The sequence below is a fragment of the Macrosteles quadrilineatus genome, unplaced genomic scaffold (assembly GCF_028750875.1).
Source record: "Macrosteles quadrilineatus isolate MER2022 unplaced genomic scaffold, UCM_ALF_1.0 Scaffold_7__1_contigs__length_78375512, whole genome shotgun sequence".
NCBI classification, from domain to species: Eukaryota; Metazoa; Arthropoda; class Insecta; order Hemiptera; family Cicadellidae; genus Macrosteles; species Macrosteles quadrilineatus.
The window spans coordinates 18978108-19000501 of record NW_026542600.1 but is presented as its reverse complement, the minus strand read 5'-3'; the positions used below and the strand labels follow the sequence as shown (position 1 = coordinate 19000501).

Genomic DNA, 22394 nt, shown 5'->3' with positions numbered 1-22394 from the left:
TCAGTATTCAGTAGAATGTCATAAAACAAAAACATTGACAATAATGACAATACTCTCGTACTTTATGTTTATTATCATCACCAGTGCTGCCAACAAATTCTTTATGCGTGAAGAAGAATTCAATGTTTGGCTAATGCCAACTCACACGTCATAAAAAAATATCAAAGTCCATAGACCTTAGATTAAGGTTTTTCCAATTTTAAGAAACTTCACCATTGACTTTAGATACTACAAGTCAATTATCAATCAATGATCTGTCTCTTTGCGGATGACACGTCTTTAGCTCTGTCTGGCTCAATTTCCTTGGAATTAGAATTAAAATCGTTTATTGAAGCAAATAACATAAAGCAGCAGTAGTTGAGTGGTTTGTTCCCAATTTATTAAATCTCAACCCCAAACAAAACTGAATTGCTCAAGTTTTCAATCCAAGGCAATCCACACACACAACTATCACAGCCACCGAGCCACCTTTAATGTGATTTAACTCCAGGCCGCGGCCTTCGAAGTTGCAATATTTGCAAGTAGGGTTGTAACAGCTGATTTGTTTGGATGCAGCTAATGGTGATTATTTGTGTATTTTTTAAAAACACGAATGCTTGGTTGGTGGGCTATGAAAATATTGACTACACTTTAAAAGTACAAAAATTGACTTTCTATGTAAATGTGATGTGGAAAGCGAAAAGGGACCTCTTGTCGGCGATGAAAAATTGTCAGTACACCCGATATAAGTAATTAAGGTCAAAAATATCGAAATTCAGTTTTTATCGATTGTTATACCTCATTTAGCATAGAACAGGACAGTATCGTTTAAAATGTCTGGAAAAGGGACCTCTTGTCGGCGATGAAAAATTTTCAGTTCACCCGATATAAGTTAAGGTCAAAAATATCGAAATTCGGTTTTTTTATCGATTGTTATACCTCATTTAGCATAGAACAGGACAGTATCGTTTAAAATGTCGAGTGGGAGATGTAAAAGGTCAAAATAAATCATTTGTTAACCTCTGCACGGTCTGAGAAAAGGTACCTCTTGTCGTTCAATGTTATTTTGCCATAACGACGAGAGGTCCTATTTCTAATATTCACTTTATAAACAGATTTTGGTCCAAAAAATTAATTGTCCCGCATTCTAGTAGTAATTTAGAGAACTACAACAAAGTTCAGTTAACGGAGGACAAAATATCTCACAAATTTTGCGGTCCCGACAAGAGGTACCTTTTCTTACCGTGTGGAGAAATAGCATTGGGCCGACGAGAAGTCCCTTTTCTGGAATGTGATTTTTACGACATGCTTCAATAAAACTATTATTTAAATGAAAACTACCGTGAAAGAAAAAAAATTGGTATTACCTCCAAAGAGGACATTAAAAGCTTTCTTTTGATACCAAAATCGTTTCTTAAATACGAAAAATACTGTTTTTATGCATATTTTATTTCAAAGTCCTATAACTATAACAAAAAAAGAAAAAAACGTAGATGCCTGGGACTTGCACCAAAGAGTGATTCGGAATTTAATAAGAAATATACATAGCTCGAAATCGAAAATTCCCGAAAGAGGACCCTATTCGCTTTCCACATCACAAATATTTTTTTTGTTTTCAATTCTATATGTTTTATTTTCAATCTTTCAGTAAATTTATGTTCATAAATTTTAATTTTAATGAATAATATTCGTAATAATGAGCTGGTGTCACTATAGTCTGCCATGTTATCTTAAGGGACGTCTGGCGCTAGACAACACCACTTTGCGACGTTGCCAATGCTACCAGGCCACGGCCTGTAGTTAGAGGTGGCCGTGCAGCTATCCTTTTAGACAACGTGGAAATTGAGTCGACAGAAGGTGTCAAGGTCCTTGGTTTAATATTAGACAAACACCTTCGTTTTTGACCATGTCGACAGTGTGTGTATGAGGGTTGGTTCTTGCATATTTCTTTTAAAACAATTGTCAAAATTGTCTGATCAGAACATCCTTGTCCTTATGACACCCTATTATGGGGTCATTTGGGATAAAAAATACTCCTTTAGGATCGAGTATGTTTTATCTATGCTAGTGCCAGACACCACATAAGTGCACTATCGAATATTTCCTTTGTACCAACAGTAACTTCTTAGTAGCACAACCTACGTGAAAGACTTCTGTCGCAGCCTGAGATTTTGTTTCCTTTTTAATCATCGTTGAAACTATTTTTATGACGAAATATATTTTTAATAACTATATTAGTAAACTTTGCTATTTTTCTCGTATCTTAGCCAGAGAGTTAAGCAACAATCGTAAAATATAGGCCTACCCTAATAAAAGAGTTAACATTAAGTCGATTTTTAGCACACTCAAGCTAACTACTACTACTACTCAAGCTAACTTCAGACGCAGTTATGGTTCTAGCTGAGGAAATCAAAAACGCCTTTGAGGCAAGGGACAGTGTTTCTATCACGCTTTGCGACCTCAGCAAAGCGTTCGACTGCGTGTCGCACAGTTTACTGCTGGAAAAACTGAGTCGCTATGGTGTTGAAGGAGTTGCACTAAAGACCATCAAATCTTATCTTGATAACATATACCAGGTTGTCACAGTTGGTGGTGCCACATCTGGTCCACGCCAGGTTTGCCACGGAGTCCCTCAGGGCTCGGTCCTGGGCCCTCTTCTGTTTCTGATTGTTGTGAATGACCTCCATCTCCAGGGCAGAGCACTCCTGTATGCTGATGACACCTCAATAATAACTAGAGGGAAAGTTATAAACCAAGTTTTGATAGAGGCAGAAGCTGCACTGGATGCTGCTAAAATCTGGTTTGCCAGAAATCGGCTACAGTTGAATGGAGACAAGACCCAGAGAATGTTATGCACTTTAAGCAAAACAATGAATATTGATCAGCAAAGCAGCGTGAAATTGCTGGGCTTCAGCCTAGACCCTAAGTTTACCTGGGAACAACATATCAGTGATGTATGTGTTAAACTCTCCCGTGTGGTTTTTCTTCTGTGGAAACTTAGGGGGGTCATCACTGATAAATATTTGATAAATGTATATCATGCCCTATTTCAAAGCCATATCAGATATGGAATCCTGCTCTGGGGACATGCTCCTGGCTGTATAAAAGTGCTTCGTCTGCAGAAGAAGGCAGTCAGAGTGCTGTCAGCCGCTGGTTATAGAGACCACTGTAAGCCCCTATTCGCCAACCTTATGGTTATGACCATCTTCAGCCAATATGTTTATTACGGCTTGATTAATCTCAGAAATAACATAGGTGAATATCAACAGAGGGGTGATCTCCATAATCATGACACCAGGCATGCACAGAAACTTGACATTCCTCGATGCAGGTTATCAAGATCCTTGGCAGCCCATCCCATCCCAGCCATGCGATTCTACAACATGTTACCGCCTCGGGCCCACACTGAAGACATGAAAGCTTTCTCCATGCGGATTTTTAACAAACTCACAAATGAGCCACTGTACTCTTTTGAGGAAGTGTCTGGCGAGTACTTCTCGAATATATAATATGCACCGCCATCACTAGTTTTTGTAAATATTGGTTAAATAAGAATGTTATTTTTTTTATAAGTTTTATAACTGTAATTTAAATTGACGCAGTCTATCCAACAAGTGTTGGGCAACGACATAGGAGTTGGTAATGGTAATGGTAATGGCTAAACCAACACGAAACACAAATACACTTAAAAAACAGGGTTCTCATTTTAAATTGTGATTAGAAGCCTTCTTATACTAGGCTATTTAATGTAAATGTTGAAACCATGATATTTATTTCAAATCAATCTCTTTTTAATTTTATGCAGCTGAGGTACGTAAAATGACTTTATATAGTACATTTCAATAATATCTTTATAATTGTGACGGTCTTGGGCTATTGCCCTTTTCCAATATTCCAATTCAAAATGGCAGGTAATGGTTAGGCAAGTAGAGGGAGGTTCTGTCGCTGTTTACGTCTCATTATGGTGTACTCGGTTTGTAAATGGTTAGTATGAATTGTTACTCAGTTTTACAAAACAAATGCAAGTGAAAAGTAAGCTGTGTAATAACCCAAAGTTATGCTTTGTGCATATTGTGTATTTTATGCCGTTTAAAGCCCCTGTGTATTGCCTTGGGACGACCTATTTTGGGAGCAATTAATTGTGTCCGAGGGTATGCAGGAATATTTTAACATGTAAAAAACGTTCGGGTAAGTTTTGCCTGTAGAATAGGTTAGTGCTTGCTCAACTTATCAAGTATTTTGTGTATAAAAAAGAAATTATCGCATGTTAACTATTAGAGGGACAATGAGATATCATCAATAACCTCATACAAATGTCTCATGTCCACAAACAACTTGATCACAGACTGATGTTTAGGCCTATCGTTCTTTAGTCCAAGTAGCCTAGCCTATATCATGTTAACAAAATATAACTTCAACTCATCAGAATTACTAGAAAGATCTAGGCCTACAAGTAATTTTTAAGCAACAACATGTCAACAAAATGATCCAGACCTGATAGTGTAGGCCCAACTTGTTTATGACCTATGGTTTATTCAGGCAAATTTGATTTACTCTCACATGAAGTGATGGCATATGAATATCGACGTTTTCCGAACATTGATGTTTAAGTTATCGTTTCAAACATCGATGGATTAACACCGATTTTTGTGGAAGGGCCTACGATAATATAACGGACATTGATGTGTTTACCCAAAAACATTGATTTTTACCCTTTATGGTTTATCAGCGGTTATTTATGTAGTTAAATTTCCTATTCGGCAACCTGAACTAGAAATTTTTTATATTAGGCCTAATATTTGTATTTTGAACGAAATTTTACATTAACATGTTATTCTAGCTGATATGATATAACTTAGCTGATCTTTCAAAGACTAAATAGGCCTAGTCTGAACGGGCCAACTAGCCATAGACACAGCAGACGACAGCTCGCTTCACTAGACACTACTCCACCCTGCTTGCTAAGTTAGTTGCTACAGAACAGACGCCTAGGCAACACTGTTTTGAAAATTTTTTTCTTCTTCCTCACTTCTCTTATTATTTTATGTTAGTTTGACATATTTTTCAGTTAACACTTTTGTTAGGCTCATAAAGCATATAACTTAGCCTAGGTAGGCCTAACCTTAAGTTTTATGGGTTTCTTTTTATTTCACATTCTTATTTTTCTCTAATGTTTATAGGCCTATTTAAATTTTAAACAGACAAAACACAAGATATGTTGGTTTTATTGTTCCTGTTTTGTCAAGTTTTTTTAAAAATTGTGTACACTTGCGTCACTAACATCTTTTCCCATATTTTGCTCATCGATGTTAAAACATCGATCCAGCCTATTTAAAACATCGATGTTTAGGACTCGATGTTTTTTGCCGTGGATTTTTTTGTGCCAAATATTAATGTTTTTTGAAATTTTACCAACACTAGTCACATGTTTGTGGCTAGCCTGATAGCCTACCGGTAGGATTGAAAGGGTCCAAGTTAGGTCTAGGTCTATATTGCATTTTAAGTTATGTGTTAGTGAATGTAGTATTGACACTGTGTAGGCTTAAGTACTTTTATTGCATCTGAAGCTTAGTCTTGGTATACCGGTACATATATTGAATAGGCACGGAGCCAAACCACATTTGATTGAAGTGTTAAGCCTTTATAGAATAGGTCTAAAATTAATTCTGAGACATTAAAAATTGATAAAATATTATAAAATTGTATTAGGCTACATAGTTAATTTTGCTGTTTCAAGGTGTCTGTTGGTTTCGATTAGGCTATATAAAGATTGAGATCTAGATTTAAGTTACTTTGTGTGTAGCTTAATTTGTGAACATGATCCTCTAATCTATGCCAACGACTCAGAAATGTTGTATTAATTCATCGTGTATACAGTACCGGTACCTAATGCCATTTTATATACCTAAATACATTCTTCTAGTAATCCGAAATGGTCGTTTACCCAGAAGACCTAGTACTCAGTGTTAAACTTTAAAACCTCTTATTTGAATAGATTTTAGTCCTTCAGTTTATTGTGTAGGCTTGTACCATCTTTATAATTCCTTAGATAACATTATAACTCTGAAAGATAAACTTGCTTGAAAACAAATTTCAATGTATGATTTTGCCATCATTGTTGCTCAATTGAATGAATCTGACTTAGCGGTGTTCATCAAAGGAATCCTACTAAGGATGGGAAGATTTTTGAAAAACTCAGTAACTTGTAGGCCTATAGACCTACTATACCCATGAACCAATCAATTGGTTTAGATGATTTAATGTATCAGTATCTTTAAACTCCCATTTAAACATAATTTTTGATAACATTTAATTCAATCTATAATTTTTTGTTACAGGTTACACGCTTCAGTCATATATCCTGGGTGAACTCAAACCAGCATGTGCTAACTGAACCAGTGCCATGAGCAAAGACAAACCTATAATTAGGGACAAGAAAAAAGGTAATAACGGAAATGTGCCAGTGTCAGGAAATGGGGGAGAAAACGGGTCAGGGAATATGGGAAGCGGTAGTGAATCTAGTGTCGGAATCAAATCAGAACCAATGGAGAGAGAACGAGAAAGAGGCGATGAGGAGGTGAAGGAGGAACCACCGGCGGCGTCGGAGGATCCTCAAGCGACGGAGCACTCGGAAGATGGTGCACCAACGGATGTGAAGCCACCGGATCTCACATTACCTGACCGTAAGTAACTTGACAGTCCAATTCTACAATCTAGTACAAATCAATTAGGCCTATAATTCCCCTTATGAGACTAAATTGTCGCTACCAAAAATCTTTTCCCTATTTTAAAGTGGGTTAGCCTATCAATAGGCCTAGACATTCTAACCCCAGGGATTATTAATTTATCTTCAACTTGCCTATTTCGTTACATTTTCCTCTCATATTGAAACACTAAAATCTGATTAGTCTAGGCCTGGATATAAAATGGTACTTTGGTATTGTACGAAGGCCACATATTTTACAGCGCGCTGTTGCGGTTATGTTCAAGGTTGGGGTATCACGAATATATTTGTAGGACTTTCCTCGTTTCATTATGAATCGAACAATACCAGATGAGTCATACTTCCTATTCATGATAACCCAACCTAACTTAACCGCCGCAGTGCGCTGTATAAGGGTGGGCTCCGTATTACCAAAGTAAGCCTAGCTATAACATTTTCTAATGGACACATACATATATACATAGGCATACACTGTGGATAAGTATGAAGTAGGAAAACGTCCTATTAAGTAAGAGGTGCACCTCACAAAGCACCCTTCATAGTGGTCTTTTTTTAACGACTCCTTTAGCAACGTAAACAATTTGAAATAGGTTTACGTACCATATGTCGTCAATCCTACTGTACTTAAAGGGCGACTAGTTTCGAAACATTTGTGTAATTTTCAAGCCCTTGTCATCTTACCTACATAAAATTATTTGAACACACCGTCTTCACCAATGCACATTTTTTATGGTACCGTACAATTTTTGTTGATGTACTGGTACTGGACTTGTTATTTGCAATGTTGTGAATCACAATTGGGGTTGACCTCTATCAGAAATGCTCTTTCTGTTTGATAAATTGAATCTAAAGGTGTCAAAAACGTTAATTTTTAGTTCAAAAACAGCAAATGCCCATTGACTTTAGATAATTTCTATGCCAATGCCAAGCAAATACTAACAAGTTCGCTACCCGTATGCATAAAAAAATCCATAAATATAGCCTGGCCGGCTGTTATGTCGAAATAGCCCGAGTGCTCTAATATGAGCCAGTGTTACAGTGTGACTAAATGGTCGTTTGTGAGACCCGTCTATTTTAGAGGCTTGAAACTTTTGTAGCGGTCTATAGGAATATGGCCTCATACTGTATGTATGGTCTCTGGGTTTCTTGACTTATAGGGTTTAGATACAGTGTTGCTATGTTGGTACTCCTGGATAACCACAGCTGACTTGAAGCCGATCAGATTTTTATATGAATAACCTAAACAGTGTTTTTATTGTTGTAGATGGTTGAAGTGAGACGTGTAGTGACTACGGTAACGTGTTTATATAGATTTTGTAGACCGGGCGGCTCATATATGAGCCAAACCTATGAATAGCCTAAATCCTTCTAAAAAATTCATATTTGCTACCTACACAATGATATATAAGCTAAATGTAATGAAATCTAATAGATAAAACACATTTTTTTATCCGGTTTGTGTGGGTGGTCATACTTATATATATCTGTTCCACAGTAAAGGACTTTCTTTTAGTATTTCAGGCTACCACAATGAACGGGCGCGGCTGATTTCCGCCCGGTAGCGAACGTTACCAACCTAATCTGCTTATTTATCATACATAGGCCTAAAGCAATAGATTATTTATTCCTGCCTCTCTTTTGTGAGGTTGGTAATTTTGGTAGACTAAAGGACAATAACTTACTGAGTGCATAGTTTTATAAATGGAAAATAATTATAGTTTGCTCTTTACTTACAGTAGTTAAAACGTATCTTATTGTAATAATAACTGTTGTTAGCACCTTTAATGTAAAAGAATCATGCGCTTTAATCAAGCTTTAATACAGTGTGTCAAGAACCTTGGGAATTATTGTCAAATTCGGCTGCCACACACATGAAATTAGTAGCCAGCACGAGCAATCGGTTACTCGTGAAGTGATGGCAACCTGCTAAAGTGTTGATATGCTGAATGTTATTAGTCAACTGAACTAGATTCGTTTTTGTTTCTAGCTAAAACTGAGGAAAACCAGTTGCTGGACAACCCTGTTTCCTGTAAATCACTTAAGACTGAAGATGGTGCTAATCCTGAACCCGATTTCAGTAACGGTAAGTTAGCAATAATGTTTCTAATTTCCTGTAAATTTACCTTAATAGCAATGGGAAGGTAAGGTTATAATGTCCCTCACTTAACAAAAAATTATCCAAAATACAGTAGGCCTAGTGTTGTTGTTGATGCTACAAAAAAACTAACCTAAAATGTATTTTGTTGATCGTTGATGCTTCTTTAAACCAAGTTTTTCCCCTCATAAAATCATAAAAGCTCATAAAATTAGGCCTAAGGGTCATATAGTCATATTTTTGTGTAACTTTATGTTTATTATTTTATGTGTAGGCCTTATTCAATTAGCTAAAAATTGCAATTATGTATGTTAGCACTTTTCAAATGTTATCAGGATGTATAGGCCACAAGCAATTTAATTTTATCAATAAATAAAAATAAATAAACATTATGTGCAGGATAATAATATTTTATTAGCTGTAAAAAAAAATCTGTATTCTCAATTAGGCCTAATTGTCTAGGCTTACAACTTTTGAAACTTTTACAAACAATTAAAAAAAAATCATTCTTTTGTACAATCCTTCAAAAATAACAAAAATCCCCCAACCAAACATTCCCACTGTTGGATTGTGCTAAAACGCTGCAGTAAAACAAACTTGTTTATTTCCAAGAGTAAGCCCAATTTAAGAGTATTTAGTACTCATGAGTGTTATTACCTCATGAGTGGACATTATCTCTTATTTCAACAATTTAAAACTTGAGAATGAAATAATACGTAGTTCCCAAAAGGTATGTAACACGGTACAGACAAGCTGGCCTACCATAAACGTTGTCAAATAGTCTAGAATCCGAAAACAACGTGAATTATTATCCTTATCGATTGAGATGCGGACACCACCCATGTGCATGTTTTAACCCAAATATGAATGAAGCATGAGTGTAGAATGGAGTGGGATAATCTGTTTAGCTTTGTTACTGACTAGGACCAGCTGTTTCATTAGTCAGGACCATTTAATACAAGCCCAATGATCAGGGACAGCTGGGTCCAGTTTTGAACTATCAAAAAGCTACGTACTTTTCTCAGAATCAAACCGACAACCTTTTCATTACTAGGCGAGCACTATCACCCAGCTATTTATTTAGGCTACTTAATTTATTTAATTACCAAAGCAACTTATCTATTTAATTACTTACTTGTAGGCCTAATGAAAAACTGCTAGGCTATCTTTTTGATTTTTTAAATGCAATTATATACAGCCCAAAAAAATACAAGGCCTACACGGTAAGAGTATTTTTTTCAGCCCAATTTCTGCACTCTATGGTCTACACTCTTGGTCTGTAAAAGAGAAATCGTTAGTTTTCTTGTTCACTTAGGACATAGAATAAAACAATTTTTCCAGTATATGGAACTAGATTGAAGTGACAGATCTTATTCCTGATTAAATTAAATTAATTAAGTTTTGTTTAGATGTGCTCCCATGACTCATATTTCAGTAAGTGCACCTTTAAAACCTCACAAAGGTGCATTCGTGCAAATTAAAACTAGGCTATCACCGTTATCAATTAACGTAGAATCATTCCAGCTGAACATTAAAATAAAACAAAATGTACCTTCACCTTCAAAAAGTCATTAACTGTACACAGTTTCTATTGTCAATAAGCATCCAAGCTTGAAGCAATAAACTGGTTTAGTCTCGTCATTAAAATCTTAATGCTCTTTCTGATCGTAAAAGTACCGATTCATTGAACATAGTGATTTTAATAAGTACTTATGGAACCATTTCATTTTAAATAATTTCAATAAATTAAGAATTGAAAGATTGAGATTTTTAATTTTTACTTATGGTAACATAATGGTTGAGGTAAGAATTTGATATCTGGTTTGTAAGTAGGCTACACATTGTTTATACTGTATAACAGAAACGTTTGTGTTTTCTGTAAACATATTTTGTTTTGAGAGTAGTAATTAAAGACTCTTGTTGGACATAGGAAACCCGGGTTGAATTTGAAACTCTTACAAATAGTTGAATAAATGAGTGTCCAACCATATGAGCACATAACGTTTAGGCCTAAATATTCCATGGAGTGGCCATGTTGTCAATCACAGAGTAATTTGAAATTGTTGATACTTACATTATGCTCGTTATTTGTTTACAAAATATGGATCAAATGTATACAAACATGGTAGATGATAATTTTCCTGTATTTTGAACATTATTAGATTAGAATTGGAGACTGGAAAAAATAAACAATATCATTAATGTTAAAATATTTATAAAATTTGGGCACACTTCTCTTTAAAAACAACAGAGCCACTTCAAAAGTAAACTGGCCACCAATTAGGCCTACAGAAGTCTTCAACAGTCTTAATGTAGCCCTGTTGTGATTGATAACAAACATTTACTGGTTGATTGATCAGAATGGTCCGTTAGTTTTCCTGATAGTTTACGATGTATGAATTCCTTCCACCTGAAACAATATCTACCACTTATGCTTTAGTTATTTTATCTTCTATGTAAATAAAATTAGAGCTTTGTCAGTACATTGCCCAGAATTATTTATTTTTGGCTATTTTTACGTTTTATACATTAAAGAAGCCGAAACAAGTCTATCTCAATTTCTGTCTGTCTATCGGTCTGTCCGTCACGGCCCAGAATGCATTTTATGTGGCTTTCTCCTGAAATATGTGAGCATCCATCGGGATTCAAATAGTCTTTTTGTATTCACTGGATTGGCAAGAGAGAGCCATTAAAATATGGCCTCACTACTTTTGAAATAAAATAACGGACGTTCAAAGACCCAATTTTGTGCGATTTTTGACAAGTTTTCTATTAATGTTTACCACATACGTCATTTATAAAATGCTCATCTGTTTGGAGAATACGACTTGAAGTAACGAACAGCTGTTTGGATAAAGATAATTTTTTCTAGCTGGCATTGGAAATGTTTACATTAAATGTTGTTTACTAATACTGCAACCATTTCCAATCACTTTTTGTAAGAAAATCCAAAACCAAGTGAGATTAAAAATGTTGTACCTTACATAACGGATTTTATTAATCACAAGTGCAATAATGTGTAACTGTAAATGAAATTAAATTTCTAGGCATCATTCAGGCCGCTAACCGGAGATTCTGTGTGTGTGTGTATCAAATTGTATTTGAGGTTTGATAACCGGGAAACAGATCCTGAAACAGTACTGTATACAGAGTTTTGCCTCCATATCTGGAAAAATTCACACTAAATATGCAAACCAACTGCTGTTCTGATTATAAGAAGGTTTCAACTGACTACATGATCCCGTCCGTAGAACGGGTACACAGCTAGTAGGTACTTAATACACTGATATAAGAACATTTTCAAGTTTACAAAGTTTTGAAGTATACTCTAACTTAATTTCATCTTTTAAGTTTCAAGAAGTTGAATCTTGTGTTTTCTGTAACACTAGGTAGCTAGTACAAATAAATGTTTAAAATGCATGGATTTGAACGTAAAAGAAAAAAAAGAGATGCTATTATTTTTATCTTAGAACAGGGTTAAGTTAAACGTTTTATTATTTAACATGAAAATAAAACTATGTTTACAAACAATTCTCGGTAATTTAATGTAAATCTTGTGTTTGGCTATATTGGTGTTTGCTTGGCTTAACTTTAAATGTAGCCTGGATACAATTTGTGCTAAAGTGATGTTAAATTATAATGATTTTTTTCTGAATCAACCTTTCAGAACTATATTCCATGATCTGTATATATTTTTGAAGTATTTTGACAATTAAGTCCCATTGATGTCACATTTTACAAGTCTTGAAAGGTCACATTTGTGGTGTACAAGGTTGGGAAGATATAATACGTGGAGTTATGAACATGCAGGTATGGTAACTTAATGACGAGTGTATAGTTAAGAAGTGTCGTTTATCTATCACTTGTGTGCCATACCAGGACGAATTTCATTTGCTTCCCATCAATCTAAACAGAAGGGTGTCGGATTACTGGAAATGTCGTAAGAATGGGTTTCCTTGCGTTTTATGAAGATAAAATATAATAATATTGTTTCAGAATGCAGTAGGTATAAATCACTATTAAGCGTAATTGGGTTGATAAAAATACAGTGGAACTGGGTTTCTAGACCCAGTAATAAGAAGACCCTCGATAACAAGTCACTCTTGATAACAAGTGTATTTTTCAAATCCACTTGATTTTATTTTACCTCTAAACACATGACCTCAATAACAACCTCAATAAACCTCAATAAAAAGTCAGCCTTGATAACCAGACTTATTTTATAATCCCCATGAGAGTCTTGTTATCAAGGTACTACTGTACAAAGTAAACAAAAATTACCAAGAAAGGGCGATTGGTAGTGTATCGAACTGCCGAGCACGTCAGATTTCAAAACATCATATTATCGAGACATAACTGTACCAGTTTGTCATGACTGAAATTGTCGCTCCATTGTCAGTGAAATGTCTACCAAATGCATTAATCATAGCATACAACTTTCCATTGCAATAAGTGAAAAGTTGGTGGACAGCTAATGGAATTTGACTGTAACATTATAAATTTAATATGTAGCCTATAGTAAATAGTTGTTAGGTTGAACCACACGTTTGTTTTTATTTGAGATTTTAATACTTTCTAGTTAGGCTAATCAAAATCAATGTTCATAAAATTTTAGCATAAGATTAGGCTACACCTGAATCACTTTTTTCATGGCAAGTGGTAGTTTTTGCAGATAAATAGTAGCCTTTTCAGAATTTTAATGTTTTGTCTTGTAACACAATCTGTTTTCTGGAATGGTCACCGGTTAGACCAAGGCTCTCCAACTTTTTTTCATAAAGAGCCACATCCTATGTTATTGGAGGAAAGGCAGGCCAGCAATGTTTTGGTTTAGAAAGTTTAGCCCTTTCCCCGTAACCCACAAAGCCGTTTTCTAATTAAGAGCTCAGTGGTGGTTTATGGAATTTTCTTGCTTATTTTTCAGTTGCTATTTCATTATTTTATATTCTTTGTTAGCTATCTAAAATATAATATGTGTTTGTGTGAATAAAGCTGTGGTCAAACAAAACAATAGGCCTTACACATATTTTTTTATGACTATATTACAGTAGACCCGCGGTCGTGTAGACATTATCGTCATCTTCCGCGATCGTGGAATTTTTTTTATCATTTCCCTTGGCCGTGTAGGCATTATCATCTGCTGTGATCACGGAAACGTCATTGTCTTGTGTGATCGCAGAAAAATTATGAACATCTCTCACGGTCGTGTAGACTGAGTAATAATTGTCTTCTTCTGCGATTGCGGCAAAATTCAAATAATCTCCTGCGGCCGTGTAGACATTATCATCGTCTCCTGTGGTCATTGAAACGTCATCGTTCTCTTGCGCTATTGCGGCAAAATCATGAACATCTCAATTTTGTGCATTTTAAGTGTTTTTATTGATAACATTCCACTAATCCGGCGTTTTTACTAATCCAGGCTTATCACGTTCCTATATCTGTCGGATTACTGAGAGTCTACTGTATTTGTGTATAGCTCAATCACTACACATTTACAGATAGTAAGGCTCCATTGCTTTTTGTTTTTTTGTTGTTTGACACGCTCATTGCGGATGACGAGTAATCTCGTCACCGCTGGCCTTTTCCAGTGGCGCGTGACGAGTATACTCGTCAAAGCGCCATTTACAAACTATTGTTCCAGTGTGAGGTTAGCAACTGCCGTGAGACGTTGTTTCGTTGTTTCGCTTGCCGCTTGTCCCAGTTTTATACTTAAACCTGGTATGATTCGTTTTCAGATCAGACTATTTTATCGGTGGTAGAGATTATAAAAAAATATTGTGGTACGGGGCTTAGGCTTGGATCTAATGACATGCAATAGAATAAGGATAATGAATGTACTGTAGCATTGTGGAAGAAACCTAACCTCAAAACTTTGTACTTGACCGCTTTTATGCGGTATTTTTTGACGGTGTATCGGGTAATTCACCCCTGCTTTTTCCCTCCATTTGGTAATACTGAGGACCAACTAGCAGTACTTATTGTTTAGTGCTGCTATCTGTTGGGCTCTTGTAAAACTTCGTCCTGGTACACAGTAAGATGTTTCTTTAGATGAAACCAAATTTAAACGTTTTCGCGCAGCTATCCACGCAGCGCATTCGCTGTTCGCGCCATGGGCAGTAGGCAGTGGCCCGCCATCGCGCTGCCGCATTAAACGTGTTAAACACCTTTCTACACAAATACCCCCGCCGCAGCAAACCTGCCGACTAAGCGAATTTCCATTTGTCTGAATTGATTTTCAGTTAAATATATTTTAATAACATTAGGTTTAACGAGTACCTAGGTTTGCTGCTACAAGGAAACTAATAAAGTGTGTTTTTTAGTCAAATATTAATAGCTTAGTATAAAATAAATAAATTTGCCTAGTTTGATCAAAATATATCCATATACAAGCAAACTACAACATTAGTCAATATTCTCCATAAGAATAACATGGGAATTTTAAATTTACAATTTTTTTAATTTTCTCGGTTACTAATAATCGAACAAAAATACTTTTATATACTTTATTATTTGTTTTTTTAAGCTCTTTAAAAAGGTCTAAAGAGAAATTGGGAAATTTTGTGTTTTGAGGGTCAAAAGTGAGAAAAACCAATTTTTACCCCATAAAACCCCCCGTAAAGCCCCGTTCCCATGGTCCGACCGTGCTGGTTCGCGAACTCATTCAAGTTTATCCCGCTTTACACCTTTAAACTAAATTTCATCAAAATCGGACAAAAATTACTCAAGTTATCGCGTTCACGGACGTATATATATATATAAATCTTTATATATATATATATATATATATACATATATAAAAATTTGAATGAATGGTGTTTTTGGCCTCTGGGGACATCAAAATGAAAAAGTAAATCGGTCCCGAGTCTAGGTCTTACCGTGCCACCTACGGTAATGGTAATAGCTACTTCCCTAGAGGGAAATTCGCTAAAACCAGTTATTTTCCAGGATTCAACGACCTAATGAACAAAACTGATACAATTCTTTCGATAAGATAGCTGTTTTTAATAAATTGTATAACCATCTTAAGTACTAGTTATGACAACTAAAACTATTTAAAAGTTAGCTTTAAATGCATTGAGGAACCATGTTATGAGTTACATTGACCGTAATTTTAAGTCCACAATTGTATTCATATTGTCCGTAAGTTGTAAAAATATTCACAGTTCAAAATCCGTGATATATTTTATGTATAGTTGATAAGGGTGAAAACGATTTTTCCTACAGTCACCCAACAAAGTTGGCTTCCTTGCACTGTTACAGAAAGCTGCTAATTGCTGAATTTACTTACTTTGTCGCACGGTTTATACTTGGTCGTACGATTTATACTTTGGCGCACATCAGGATTCAAACCAAACAACACAAAACAGTGTGGCTTTATTATGCACGTAATCCGTGTACACTTGGAAATCGCTTGGCAACATTTAAAGATAATAATACAGGGCGTTTATAAAAGGATCGTCAGGTTTTAATGGCATGTATCTCACTCAATACTTTTCCCACATTAATATTTTAAACATAGGCTAAAAAAGCATGTTTCCAAGTTTTATAATCAGCTATTCAATAATCAGTCTTGGTATTTTCTTGGACGTGTTTGCATCATTTTCAAAATTATTACGATTCAATAAAAAAACATTGTGACGATAATGACTTGACCCTTCTCAAATGGCCCCCTAGATCTCCTGATCTTACGGTGTGTGGTTTTTTCTATGGGGCTATGTAAATGACAAAGTTTATGTACCGTCAATGCCTCAAACGCTTCAAGGGCTCCGTGGACGAGTTCGCAATGCCGTAGAATCAACCAACCTTGTGATGCTAGCCGGTGTATGGAACAATTTACAGCATAGATTGGAAACTTGCTCCACGGCTAATGGACGGCACATTGAGCACTTGTAGTGGTATCTATGAAAAATTGAAGAGTTCTATTTTCTGTTGATATATTTTATATTCATATTTGTTAATAAAAGGTTTTAAAACCTGATGATTCTTTTATAAATGTACTATGATAACTGTACTAGAGTTATTGTACTATGATAACCTGTACTAATAACTACAGTTGGTTGATTGAATTATTATTGTTCCTTGAATCTTGACTCTTAGTCCATCTTATATCTAAGTGGGAAACTGGAGGGATAAATATTTCAAAAAGTTCCCTCGCTACCTGCAGAACCCGCGTGGCAGTTCAACTGTTTTTGAACCCTGTGAAACTGACCCTTATAATCCGCTCTAATGATCGTGGCGGTTCAAGTATCTCGGGGTGGTCATAAAACTCGTGGCGGTTCAATATTCCCCAAACTCTCTACTGTTTTGTTTTGTTCTTTACGTGGCTTATGACTATACAATACAGTGTTTGGCTAGGTTTTAGGAGGGTTGGATTAAGCTGTCATTTTAAACTTACAGTTTTTAACCTGTACCAAGGTCAATGACTAGAAATGTCATGATTGCACAATATTAAAGATCCCTCCCCTTTATTACCCCAGATAATTGTGGTTCTACTTTACAATGTTAACACTGTACTGTAAAGTATTGTAGCCTTTGCTACGTTGATTGTGTTTTAATGAGGTCAAAGTCCGACCTATATTGACCGACGCTGGTTCTGAACCTCGACTTAGCGAAATTCCTACAAACCTAACCTCAATATAACGAACCTCGTTTTAACGAAATCCTTGATATAGCGAATATTCAGTTCGGTCCCTTCAGATTCGTTATACCGAGGTTGGACTGTATTATTATTTATTATCTTGAGCTGCACATTATTCTTCATCACATCACTTTGTCAAACCATATTCGTTATTGACTTTACAAAATAAATCCTATTTTCTATTTTCTAAACAGACATCAAACTAGGTTTAAATAATTTAGATTCTTAAATTTTTAAGCTACATGAACTACCTATTTTTCTAATAACCAAGCAGTAATAATTTATTTGAAATTGATCAGATTCTTTTTTATTAAATCACAAAATCCCTTAGGTTTACCACAGGTCACCAAATAATAATAATAACCCCCCAGTCCCATAAATATTTTGCTCATTACCCGGCTTTTGATCTTACACAGGCCAAGGCCAGTGTTACTAGTTATGTTCAGTATGCAGTGAATGAAACATTTTATTTGAAAAGAAGTATATCGGTACATTGTACTGGCATCGTTGATGTTTCAGCTACACAATGTTTTACGGCATAAAGTTAGGAACATTTATGACCAAAATGAATTTAAATCTAAGATTAAAACCATTTAAAAAAATGTTTGACGTACTTTATGATTTTAGTGAATTGTCGTTTAGGTTGACTTGACTTACTTGACTTATTTCCTTTCACTCCTGCACAGAGCATAGGGCCTCCACAAAACAACGCTGGCGGACGATTGGGAGCCAAGGCTTTTACTTCCCTCCAGGTCTTCCTTATTTCGTATTCTACTATTCTTCCCTATGTCGTTCTTGGCCTTCCTCTTCTTCTAAGCCTTTGGGGATTCCAACTCAAAGCCCGTTTCTCCACAGAATCTTGGTTTTTAGGGAGAGTATGCCCAATCCAGTGCCACTTTTCGCGTTTCTTGATCTGGACATCTACAGGTTTCTTCGATTGTAAAATTCAACAGTTCTATGTTTGAAATAACTTCGGGCCAATAGATTTTCAACATTTTCTCAAACACCTGTTAATACTCTTGAAGTTTTTGTGAATACTAGTAGATTAGCTTAGTTCTGTTGTAATGTCTTTTCATAAAATTAATTAAATTTAACTTCCTGTAATCCTGTGACCTGACTGATTACATATTTTGATGCTCTTGTGACACCGACACCGTCATCAGATTAGTACAAAAACAAAACCTATTTCTAGAATTGAACTTCCATTCCTAAAATGTGTAAAGCAGCAAAATTGTTTTTTTACAGTTAACAACTTGATTCTTCATTAGTTTCTTCATTTTAACTCATAACCGTTAGATATATGAAAGAACAAGATTTTTTACTATGATGATGCCTAAAAAGGGTTAAAACGCACAATTTCTCGGGAATAGCACATTATCACAAGGCTGCTTTAGATATTGTAACCTTGTTTATTAGATCTTGTAGGTTAAAGCATTGACTTAGATACCGAAGCAGAGATCCCATCCATGCAGACCAGCTGTACCCAATATTGTAATGAAATAGAACTTAGGTGAATGAGCCACTCGCAAAATATACTCATCTAATTTTCTCCCGCAAGGTTTGTTAATGCGACGTGTCATAAAAGATGCTAAAAAGTGATATAGGTCCACAACAAATGATAAGTTGTCCTTTAAGTGTAAAGTAACAATTAGCATATACAACTATGTTCATTTTCAGGCAAAAACTTTCTAAAACTGTGGCAAGTGAATGGAATGTCTGCCTCTATCCAAAGTGAAAATTTTCACTGATCCAGTGATGACAAAAAGCATTGAAACAAATAATCTGTTAAGATTAACACAGGAAATCTAAGTGGAACTATTTACTTGACGGATCTTATAGATTGAAGTATTGTGCTTAGTTGCCATAAACTGTCATGAGTTTAATTTGTTTTAGAAGGTTGTGAGAACGTGCTGGGACTGTCACTGCCTCCGGACGGAGGAGTTCAGCCACTACCTAGCAATGTCATCAACAAACAGCCAGCCACCATGGAGGCGCAGTACATGCAGCAACAAAGTCAGATATTCGTGTTCTCAACAGCGTTGGCCAACAAGTCAGCTGAATCTGTACTCCAAGGCCAGTTCTCCTCCATCATTGCCTACCACTGTGCCCAGCCCCGCACCAAGAAGTTTCTTGAGGTAAGTTTTCTAGACACCTATCTGTCTCTAACTTACACATACAGTTGAGTCCAGCTATTCTGAACTTGATGCTGCAGAATGTCCCCGCAACTGGGGAAGATATTCATGATAATCGCCTCAACTGCAAAATATGGTTTTGTTGTAACTGCAGAACACGTTCATGAGTTTGTCATGACAGAAGATTCCAGTACTCTACACACATTGACATGGACTTGCATAACTTCAGATTACCGAGAGTGTCTGGTAACTGAGTGCCAACTGCACTATAGTTTCTATAGATACGTTAAGCAGTGCAAACGTTGGCCTTGCTAAAAAAATTTTGTTCTTTGTAATATCCACGGTTTTAAAACCTCCATTCCTGTCCACATTGGTCTCAGCCTTGTGTGGGGAATGTATCAAGCTAAGCAAGTAATTATCATTCATATGCGTAGAAGCTATGAAAATTAATTTTAAATGCGCAAAGGTTTATAACTTGAATTTATAGAACTCTAATTTAAAACTGTTCTACATGGTCACCTTAAAAATGTTTTTTCTTCATTCACAGAAACATCCCCTGAAGATGACCCAGTTCAACAGGCAGAATCCGGCGCAGTGGCTGAATAACCTGGCGCAGATGAAGCAGAAGAGTGCGCCGGGAGGTATCAAATGTCAAGGCATGGGTAGAGGCATGAAGAACAATCTCATGATGGACGTAGGCCTTGGAATGGGGAACAGGATGCCTCTCTGGAATCAGGTATGTCTTAGATAGATGTGCAAGTTTTAGTGTCCAATGTTTATTGTTCAGTTGTACTTGGAGAGCTAGCTGGTGTAGTGGTAGACCAAGGAAGCTTTGGTCCCCAAGGTCCCAGGTTTAGGTCCCGCCAATTAATACTGGCTTTAGCTTCCTGAGAAAGCTGTGACTTAAGTTCTAGCATGAAGGAATGTGTATAACAGTACCTAGCATTTGTTAATCAACGATTCTTGTAAGAACCCAAAGTATCAATAACTTCGCAACAGTACTGTCAGTCTCAAACATTTCAAGGAATCTGAAGTTATCTCTCACTGAACAGCTAATTTTATGATGGGTAGCCTCTGGACCATACAGCAACAATAATAATGGTTTAGTTTACCTCTGTCAAAATGGTCCTTGCGTAGTTTGTCACTACTGCAGTTTCGTGCTCGTGGAGCACATCATCAGGTGAAGGTCCCAAAAAGTTAAAACATTTTCCTTACGTGAAGGTCGTCAATTTAACACACCGAAAAACACATACACATACAATGGGTGGTATGTGTATGTGTAACCATTGATCATCATTGTGATTGCCTAAAATGCTAAGCATTATTTTACTAGACATTATTTTATATTCCTGATTTTTCTGTTACCATTCCAAAAGTATCAATGACGTTGTACATCAGTACTGGCAGTCTTAAAGATATCTTGTATTTTATTTCAAAGAATCTGAATTCATCTCGGACTGAATAGTTCTTAGTCATAAAAAAGCATTAATGAAACTTTAAGCTTGTTGTTAACTATTGCTCATCATTGCAATAGTGTAAAATCCAGAGCATATTCTTAAGAAATCATATCCGTCATTATTAAACTATGTATTCCTGCAATAATGATTTGTCTTCAAATGAATACGAAACTTCATTCTCCTACTTATTCCATTGTTTATGGAAATCACATTTTTCGTTGATATTATTACCAGTTAAACTGATGTGATAGTAATTTCACTGATTTTTTAACAATTAATTTAGTTTTTTAATTTTTGAACTCATAAAAAAGCAAGTCAAATTCAATTACAAAAGGTAAGTAGAATAATTATTTCGGAAAAAAAAAAACTAAGTAAATTAACCAAATTGAAGATTAAGTAGCATTAAAAGTCAGTTTTGTGTAATCCTCCAATGCATAAATACAAGCTTATTGTTAAATGAAATGATTTTTCTATCATATAAATCTAGATGGAAGCTCATTAAATATATACTGTATAGGTTTATCATAACATACATTTTCTCCCCAACTCCTCTTTAATTTTAAGTTTAAAATCATTTCTTATGACCATATTTTCCAAGGACTATTCCAGATTTAAATTAGAGGAATATGTTCCTATTCGTACAATCTAGACCAAAAACTTGCATTTATGTCTTACAAATGGACACAGGTCAAAGTTTGTAAGGGGACGTTTTAACTAAGGTTTGTGATTTCTAACACTCCCAAGGTTAATTAAAGATTCACATTATTTATATCTTGTTCATTGTTGGTTTTAAGTTGTCAAACATCATTAATGAGGATATCACATTTCGCCCTCTTAATGATTTAATTTGGTTCTTGTATGTTTTAGTTGAAACTTTAGTCTGGTACCAAGGATCTGGTGATTGCTAATTTAAGGAATAATTCTTTCAAAGGTCAGTTTGATTTTGTATCATTCAAGTGGTAAATAAGCCCCACAGTTGAAACAAATGAAAAATGAATAGCTCCATGAAACTGCCAAATTAATCATTTATTTATGGATAGTTCAGTGTGACTACTAACATTAGATTTAGTTCACCTTCATACTCTAACCATTGAAAACTACTTCCCCACCACTATTTTATGTTCCATTCATTTGCCAAACAGACATTTTAAACTTTGAGTAACTTATTTGTTTTATCATTTTCTATGATTATTGGTTAGCAAACCCTAAAATATTATTCAGAGTATAAATCAGTTGTAAAAAGGAGACAATAGACTACGAATATACATATTTTAATGATGGAAACACCAAATATTTTGACAGTAATTTATTCTAATAACAAAGATTGCCATTATGGTGGTTTTCTAGAGTCATATCTTTTTGTACATCATTA

At 35.4% G+C, this 22394-nt stretch overlaps 1 protein-coding gene across 3 annotated transcripts in view; it reads left to right on the top strand.

Moving 5' to 3' along the window:
- The first annotated feature begins 3884 nt into the window (after positions 1-3884).
- Positions 3885-22394, top strand: part of LOC128998053 (protein BCL9 homolog) — a 30228-nt gene continuing 11718 nt past the window's right edge. Inside the window, exons 1-5 of one of the 3 annotated variants that reach the window (XM_054424013.1) lie at positions 3885-3963; positions 6318-6662; positions 8691-8786; positions 19327-19568; positions 20113-20301. In XM_054424013.1, the coding sequence (XP_054279988.1) occupies positions 6383-6662; positions 8691-8786; positions 19327-19568; positions 20113-20301 (807 nt within the window). In that variant the 5' untranslated portion in view covers positions 3885-3963; positions 6318-6382. Of the gene's footprint in view, positions 4168-6317; positions 6663-8690; positions 8787-19326; positions 19569-20112; positions 20302-22394 lie in introns of all 3 variants that reach the window. The other 2 variants (XM_054424014.1, XM_054424012.1) reach the window with 2 other exon arrangements.